Here is a 9,192-nt window from a genome sequence, read left to right on the forward strand (position 1 = left end):
AGCATGGCAAATTGTTGCGTTTATAACTCCCTCTGAATTGCATGGAGATTTTATGTGGGTTATACAATAAAAGACAAAAGAGAAGAACAACCCTCCACAGCTATCTTGCAGAAAAAGACAAAAACAGCAGAGGTAACATGGAACAGAGATCTACACCAGAGTTGTGTCTATGTTGTGGGAGGACTGTTTTCACAATGTACTATAGCATTTTATTTTGGCAAGTGGTCATCTGCTTGAAAGGATTTTAATGTATACAGTAGCAGGTTAGTCGCAACCCGATTTACCCTTGACTTAATTAACATACTGTTGTTATCGGCAGTATATAAACTTCGTTTCAGACTCCTGATGCAGGCCGATAGGCCAAAACAACATAGCCCATGTTGAGTCTAGTGAATAATAATAATGGATTTTACTACATCTCTGGTGTGGACCATTTTTCTGCATCACCTCTGCTGTTTTTGTTTTTTCGGCTATAAAACAACAGAAGGCAATGACAATGGTAACCCAGCGTCTGCTGCAAGGGTGGTTGTTTTTTTAATAGCTCAAAAGTGCTGTTAAATAATTGTAGCCCAGCACCATGATGTACAGACATGAGCCCTCATTTTTTTGTTAAAAAGTTTGGTTTTGAGTGTAAGTGTACATTCAGTTTATTTTGAGACATTCCACTATATTTTTGTCAGATTTGTATGGTGGGATTGAATAGTAGTAGCACAGGTTATTTTGAGCTTTGTTCCCATGGGTAACATTCTTGCCTCAGGTTTACCCATAAGAGTGTGTTCTCTCTAAGGAAAGGATTCATTATACTTTTTTTTTTTTTTTTTTGCAAAGCTCTATAAATATCGAAAACTTTTTTTTAATGCTGTTTAATTGATGATATTTTACTATTCTATAGAGTGGACAGAGGGGTTTTGGATGAGGGTGGGGGAATGTTTGTTCTGCTGTCTTTACTCTGTTTGCTTTGATATTTGCACTTCTGTGCATTAATATTGTTGGACCTATTTATTCTGCATTGTCATCAATAAAAATGTTAAAAACACAAATATCTAAATAGTATAGTGCCTGACTCATGTACATTCTAACTGTTTTATAAAAGAACAACCTGGGTTTGTGTTATGGTTTTGGGGTTTTTTTTCAGATGCAAAAAAACATCAGCCGCTTGGAAGAGAAAGCAGAAAAAAATCTGTTACTGGTATGCGAAGAAAAAGAAAACTTGCAGCAGAAAGTGTATGAACAAAAGCGTAAACTTCTGTTGTGTAAAAAAGATCTGGACCTGGCTGAACTGCTAGCTAAACAGGTCTGTTTAAACTCGGGGCTCTGGGCATGTGGGGAAGAGTGGTGCTTGTGTATCAACACCACATTCCTTTTACAGAAGACAAAAATTGCTTTGCAAAATATCAGACTCATCAAAATTCACATCTCAAGTTTTTCCTTTACAATCTGGGCTCTGAGTATTTGGGGTATATTTTAACTCCGAGTCTCGTTATTTCCCCACCAGTTTCCATGACACCTTTTAAGTGATTAAACTTTGATCTTCTGATCCATATTTGTGTACTTTTATTCTTCTTGGTCTAATTTTTGTTTTATTACTTTAGTTATTTTATTGTAGTGAGGTTTTTCTGTGGCTATTCTTGACACCATTGTTTTCCTTATTGCGTAGGTTTTTTTTAATGTATGATTTCTTTGCTCTCATGACAACCTTATTTTGTGTTAAGCACATATCTCATAATTCTAGGTTTTGTTTTTATTTTGTTTATATTTTTATATTGTTTTGTAGTTTGCCTTGAATGATAAAGTAACAGAGATCACTTTGCCCTTTTTCTGTAATTTCATTTTGCTAGCAGTTTTCCAGCTTCTGAACCTGCATGCTGTCTTTTCCTTTTGATTACCCTCTTACACATTCAGTATTTTATTCCCCCTCCTCTCCCCCTCTTGAAAGCTTTACCCGTCTTACTAAAGCAGTTTCCAGTCTCAAACTAAGTAGCAATTGAAAATACAGACTAAGTAAATGAACAAATTAATTAAAATATTCTTACATAAAAGAATATACTTGGATAATGTTAACTATATTCCTTACCAAGCCGAGTTACAATTGAAACAGTATATGATTGATTACTCCTGGGCGAATTCTGTTCAAATTCTGCCGTGTTCAGTAGCATGCAATTACACTTCTGTGTAAAATTCTACACAAGGACCAAGAAGGCTATGTGCCCCAAACATGACCCCCCACCCCACTATAGGACATGCTATTTCAGGTATTTTCCCTTCCATTACTCTGGAGCCTCATGTGGGAACTTGCTCCTTTTATTTTGTGGATTGCAGTGGTGTATTATAAAAACCCACTTGCCTTTTTTTTTTTAATGCCCAGTTGGGTATATATATATATGCTAATCTCAATTTTGTTAAATGTTACAGACACATCCGTCTACTTGCTCCCATGATATAACTGAATTCTATTATTCTGCCTCACTGTCTTTTCAAACTTAAGCTACATTGAACCCGAGTTTGCTTGGAATAATGTGATATAAATGGGGTTTTTTTTTGGGGGGGGGGGGGGGTTAAGTCCCTTATTTCTAATAATCATTTTGCTATTGTTTTCAATAGTGTTTGCTATTGTTTTGGGTGAACCAGTGTGGCGCCAATCTCCGCCTACTGGCTTCAGCCCATATAACGGGCTAGATAGGCTCACCCCATCTCCTGTTTTATCTAACCTCCTTGGTAAAAAGGCTGGAGGGAGTGTGGGTGCAGGGAAGAGGGGAAAAAAGATTGGTAAGGGTCATACATGGAGGAGTGGGGAAGGGAAATGGGGAAATAGAGCACGTGGGATAGAAGGGAATGGAGAGGAGATGTGGGGACATGCTGCTCACAGATATGTGTATCGTACTTAATTTTGTATTTAGCAGAGTACGGAAGAAAATGATTTATGTTGCTTTTACTATTACTGCTTATAGAATCTGGATTTCTTGGGAGGTGGTCAAGGTGACTGCAGCACAGCAAGGGCCGGGGGCTGAGATGGAGGAGATTACTTGGAATTGGTTAGATTTCTGTCCCCATGCAACTCTCTATTCTACACACACAAATATAAATTTTAAAATGCAGAATTTTCAACTTTTTTTGCACAGAATTCTCCTAGGAGTAAATTTGGTATAAATCAGCCCCCCCCCACCCAAAAAAAAAATTCCATTCAGCGGGAAACCTGGACCTCTATTTTACATGTGCTTATTACACAGCCTCTGTTAGGCCTGGTTCACCACCTGCACTGTGCTAAGCAGAATCTTGAATCCATATCCTGAGATGAAGTTACAGAAGTAATCTTGTTTCTGTATTGGCTAAAATAAACCCTAGTGATGCATCTTGTTTCTGTAACCCAAAACGGGGTTCATCCTTTTCGTGGAGATGATTTTATCTCCTGGCGCTGTACCTGAGGATTAGTTTTCTAGAAGAGTAAGTACCTCCTTTTTGGTTTTCTTTTCCCCAGGCAGAAGTACTCACTCCCTCTTTTGCAGAAGATAACCGTTTTAAGAATGACTACAAAGCATTTGCTACAGCCCTGGATTCTACAAGGCATGAGCTGCCCATGAAGCATATCCATGCTGAAGGAAACAGACAGAAGTATTTGGGTACCTCTAAAGAAACTTTTCTTTTTGAATTTGTGCTCAGATGGAAACAGGGGTGAAACTAGGTGGGGCCACGGGGGTATGGGCCCCCACAGATTTAGCCCAGGCCCCCTCTACTTTCAACCCCCCCTGCCGCTGCCACCACCAGGTACCTTTGCTGGCGGGGGTCCCCAACTCCCGCCAGCCGAAGTCTTCTTCAGCGCCAGTCTCCGGTGTGTTTGTTGATCGATTTCTGTGAGTCCTGAGGCTCCTGACGTCCTGCACGTGTGCACGCAAGACGTCAGGAGTCAGGACTCAGAGAAACAGATCAGCGAACACGCCGGAGACCGGCGCTGAAGAAGACCAGCTGGTGGGATTGGAGACCCCCTCCAGCAAAGGTAACTGGTGGTGGCGGGGGCATTCGGCGGCGGGCTAAACTGTGCCCCCCTACCTCGGGCTCTGAACCCCCCTCCCGCCGAGGTCTGACTACGCCCCTGGATAGACATACCACTATGCTGTTTTATTCATCTCTTTCTGCAGTTGAATTTATACAAATTAAGATCCTTATCCAATCATGATAAATTAAAGGCCAAGTCTGTTGAAAGCTTTATATAGCTCACAGAGATGCTGCTGAATAATTGCAGCCATGATGTACATGAAGTACATATAGAATTATAGCACCAACTTGGATTCAGCACAGTTAAAATCAAACAGCTTGATTCTATGGAATCAGAGTTGGGTTTGTAAAGTATAAGAAAATTTACAGTGGTTTTGATCTTATGCAGCACTTTACTGTACAATGCTCCATGGACCTTATGGTTTAGTCAGGCCAAATGTATGACAGACAAGGCAGTGTATGACATTTATTACAGAGAAGCAGTTAACGTTTAAAAGCAGCCTCAACAAGATGAGTTTTTATGCTGGATTTGAAAGTGGCCAGAAGTAGAGCATGATGTGCCAATTCAAGATGCTTGTCCTAGGCCTATAGCAGAGCGGAGTTGGCAGTGGAGGAGAAGGGCACAGATCAGAATTCACAAAAGATAAGAGGAGAGAAGTAATTAACGGCTATAGAGCGAATGCATTTTGTAGGGAAAAGAACCTTTAATTATATGTGGATGGGGGACTAGCATAATGACTTGAGGAGCTGAATTTTAATAGACTAAAGTAGAGGAATGTACAGGAAATCCACAAGGAGCACGTAGTAGTGTAAGCTGGAGGCGATGAGAAAATGGGCGAGCGGTTTGATTTTGAGGGTGCCTTAATATAGAGCTTAGAGAGGAAGGGTTTAAGTTCTGTTTCCACTGGGTATGCAACAAGAAGAAAATACACTTTTCCTGCAGTCTTGTGTCCTTTTTGTGTTAAGACCAGATGGAAATGTGTAGTCAGTGCATATAGTCAGACTGGGAATAATTAACTAGATGTGAAATGTTAAAAAGGCCCCTGTTTTAGGGGCCATTTTACTAAGCCGCATAGGCACATACACGCATCCATTTTGAACTATCGCCCGGCTATTTTGGTTATGCCGAAGTGGGAGCTGAAGTTTCTGAAAAATAAGAACTTGGAGAAAGCCGTTTTGAGTAGATGCACGGCTGTTTTGTAGCTGAAAATAAAGTTGGATTTATTTTAGTAAAATATTCCTTCTGAGGCAGTCTGTACCTGCATTCTTTCTCCTATTATTTTTTTAAACCTCAATACAAAGATGATCTGAAAGTGCCTCTCTTGCACCTCTATCTGTGTAAACAGTCAATTTTGCAGTGTCTGGGGCGTTGTCCTGTTTTGTACACTGCACATTAATGTGGAGTACAAGTTATTGTCAGATCAGTTTGACTCAGCCACCACATTGCTTGGGTTTTACATAAACTAACAGCCTTGGCTCCAGGGTGACTGACCTTTTATTTGGTAACACTTTTCCCTCCATCTCAGTAAAGTTTGAACATTATGTAAGTTTTTCCTGTTGGGGGAGATATTCATTTGTGATGTCCTGTGTATTAATTGCTTTGTCTTAGATGAGCTGCAGCAACATTTAGCTGTCACAGAAAAGCTTTTAGCAGTCATTACACCTGACTGTTCAGAAGAAAATTCTAAGGCATTCAATGCAGCTAAAGAACTGGAGGAGGTGACTCTGAAAATAGACACAGATCTTCCAAGGTATTTCAAAACTGTAACATTTTAAAGTTAAGACATATGCATATTCCATGCTTTTTATTTGTAAGCCGAAACAATGGATCCTGTATTTTAGAAAGCCCATAGTTTGGTCTTATCCTAGATATCTGTTTTTTATTGAAAATATGTTGACATGTTGCAGTGCCATGTATCTGCAATGAGTTGGGGGCTATGCTCTCAAGAAGTTTAGCATACAGATAGCACTAGGAAGTTTATAAGCTCCTCATCTGACAGCTAAGTGTGAATTATTTAGTTGGGCCTGTTCACTAAGCAGTTTTCCCATAGGTGCAAAATGAGCTTCTCAGTCATTTGCATGGCTACTGAAAGTGTGTGACCTCCTGGAGACATGGGCCAGTGATGTCTTATGGAGGTCCAAATTATACAAATATTACGTCTTCTATACTTTGTGCATCTCTAGAACTCTTGTGTATTACCAGTTCTGTAAAAGCTGAGCACTAAGCTAGTATTCTGTGACGTCAAAGCCATAATGTTGTCAACTTGCGCTAGTATTCTGGCATATCTAAAATTGAGTCATAAAATATCTTTCCACATGTATACAGAGTCACTAATCTTATTCTATATCTCTTGTGGAGGAAAAAAAAAAAGACCTCAGTGGCCATATCAACAAGCTTATGGGTTCCCCCTGTAGTTTGGGATATCCCTTACAATCACATCACAGGTCTTTTAAATATTAAAAAGAGCTCCACAATGTAATCAAAATCAAATGTTAGTATTAAAATTCAGTATTGCACAATTCAGGAACTTTTTAGTCCATATATTTCCTTCTAATTCATCTTTATGGATTCAAATAGTTTTAGTCTCTCTTGAAATGATTCCACTAATCCGAGAAGAGTGATTCTGTCCTCAACTTTGTGGTTTTCCGGTGTTGCAGGAAGACACATCCAAAAAACCTTTCAAGTCCCAGAGCCAATTTTCTACTATAGCAGCACTACTGCACAGCACAGGTCCAAAGTCCTGACAAGGGTTCCTTGTTTCACCTACCGGCTGCTTCAGGAAACTAGCAAAATACGAAACTTTTTGAAATTAATACAGCAACAATTCAGAATTTTGGCTTTAATCATTAATTGATTGATAAACTTATTCAAGAAGAGCCTGCAATTAAGTAGCAGCATACAAAAATGACAGGTCTGCGTTCTTGCATCATATATATAAACTTGCAAAGATTCCTGCGAGGCTTAACAGCATATTGAGCACATCCTAAATATTTCCACAAAAACCTACTTTTACATAAAAATGTTTCACTCAAAATTATTAATACTTGTTTAAATTCACAAATACTATCCCTATTTAAAAGGTACTATCTCAGAGTAAGTGCCTGCCTATAATACATGTAAGCCACTTTGGTCATACCACAGAAAGGCAGTATATCAAATCTGTGACACTTTACCCTTTTAAAGTTACGTGCTCAATTGGTGGCTAACTCTTGGCACACCATATAGAATTAGGGGGAATGTACTTAATTCTCTCTCAAACTGAGAACTGGAAAGCCTCAATTCATATCTCACTTCTCCCCTTGACACTTCTTGTAACTTTGGACAAGTCATGCCACCCTTCATTATCTCATGTGCCAACTTAAACTGTTCCCAAATGTAACTTGCCTTAAGCTTGGACTTCGTTAGGTGTTGCTCTAAAACCAAATGCAAGTGGTGCTTCCCAAATGCAGTGCTACCCCACCTGACTCATTTTCTCAATCATAATGGATAGCTTTGGCTGTAGGCCCTTTATTCAGTACAGAATATAATAGATATAAAATATACTCGCTGCATTTGTAGGTATCTTTATTTTTGTTAGATGCTGGGAAACTGATTCTGTTTATACTTGTTTGCAGGAGTCTTGCGTTAGTGTTAAATCTGTCCTATAAGGTCAGCAAAGAAACTGCATTGCAGAACCAAAAGGTCACGGAGGAGACACAGAGCCAGGAAACTGTGAAGCCATGGTATTTTGATGAGTGATTCCTTGCTTAGTGGCAGATTGAGAAGAGAAGCCAAAGTGCAGACCTAGGGTACTACCTGTTTCTCCTCAGCCTCATTCTCCTGCGGCATTTCTAGTTAGTGTCTTGGCGCTTATATACACAATTTTTTTTTTCTGGAAAAATTTCTCCTCTGAAGCACTGTGGGTGGCATAAGACTGAAATCTGGAGACCTAACTTCCAAGGACCATTTACAAGCAGTGGTGCAGCAACCTGCAGACGATGGAGGATGTCTGTTAAGCCTCATTTCTGACAGCAAACGTGTTTAGATGTTAGGTTGGTTGCTTTATATGCAGGAAATGAGCAACCAATGAAGGACAGAACCTCACTGAATATTGTCAATACCATAAAAGGGTGTCGGAGATTGAGACAATGTCAATATTTTGTTGAGGTGGAAGTAAAAGGTGATTATTACACCTGTTAGTGAGTTTTTCTGCAGCTCAGTGCTTAAAATCTTGCACTTTCTCAGACTGTTTGCACTTGAAGAACTCATTGGCTTTGTCCACCTGTCATCTGGCATTTATTCCCTGGGATAAACATTATAGGAAATATTCCAAGTGATGGAGGAGAAAATGCCTTGTTAAGGGACTTCACAAAAAAACAATTGTGCTGTAGCAAAATAATTATATTTCATTTTGTCCTCCAAATTAACAAATGTATTTTCCTTTACTTCTTACTGACTTTTCCTACCTAAAACCCAACTAAACAAACTTGGAAGTGCACTTCTGGTTTGAGCGTTGCTGGGAAGGAGAGGGGGCACAATTAACTCTTGTATTTTGCTTCTGTGAGTCTCATAGTAAGTCACTCCCATTTTTATGTAGCTGTGGCAAACCCTGATGCAAATTTAATCAGTGGGAACTGCAGCACTTGTCCAGTATGTGGGTGCTACCAGTACTTACTCTCATTTAAGTTTACATCACCTAGGAAGTGTTGCAAATGACTAGTATTGCATAGCTAAGAGCATTAAGAGACTTTAATGCTAAGGTAGCCTTTAGGTAAGTATTTGTACAGTGATGGCATGAATATGCAGTTTGGCCAAGCTTTCTGTATTGTTCTCTGATCTTACTTGACCAATTTTGAGACTCGCTGATGTGGATTACTATTGTGTATCCAAGATATACTGTACCACCGGTAGTACAAATTCAAAATATAGCAAAAGATCTATTTTTATATACTTAATAAACATTTCTTATGATTCACTTTGAATGTTGCATACTATTTTTGAATTAGAAGTAACTGATGTGTTAGAATGTGCATGCTTTAAGGTCACAAATCAGGCAGTGAATTCAGAGGTTTACTGAATGCCACTCTGCTGAATTTACAATTAAAAAAAAAAAATGAAGCCTGGTCAGACACCTTCAGATGAACACTAAGTTTTAAATGTTTCAATATGGAATTCCCTAGTTCAGACTGTGGGTGGCAGTCAAGATCTAATAAAATAGTATT

At 39.1% G+C, this 9,192-nt stretch overlaps 1 protein-coding gene across 1 annotated transcript in view; it reads left to right on the plus strand.

Moving 5' to 3' along the window:
* Positions 1-8,899, plus strand: part of HAUS8 (HAUS augmin like complex subunit 8) — a 69,759-nt gene extending 60,860 nt beyond the window's left edge. Inside the window, exons 8-11 of the mRNA XM_030218304.1 lie at positions 1,136-1,294; positions 3,476-3,617; positions 5,600-5,741; positions 7,606-8,899. Coding sequence (XP_030074164.1) covers positions 1,136-1,294; positions 3,476-3,617; positions 5,600-5,741; positions 7,606-7,729 — 567 coding nt within the window. The 3' untranslated portion in view covers positions 7,730-8,899. The remainder of the gene's footprint in view (positions 1-1,135; positions 1,295-3,475; positions 3,618-5,599; positions 5,742-7,605) is intronic.
* The last annotated feature ends 293 nt before the right edge of the window (positions 8,900-9,192 follow it).

Source organism: Microcaecilia unicolor, chromosome 11, assembly GCF_901765095.1.
Source record: "Microcaecilia unicolor chromosome 11, aMicUni1.1, whole genome shotgun sequence".
Lineage (NCBI taxonomy): Eukaryota > Metazoa > Chordata > Amphibia > Gymnophiona > Siphonopidae > Microcaecilia > Microcaecilia unicolor.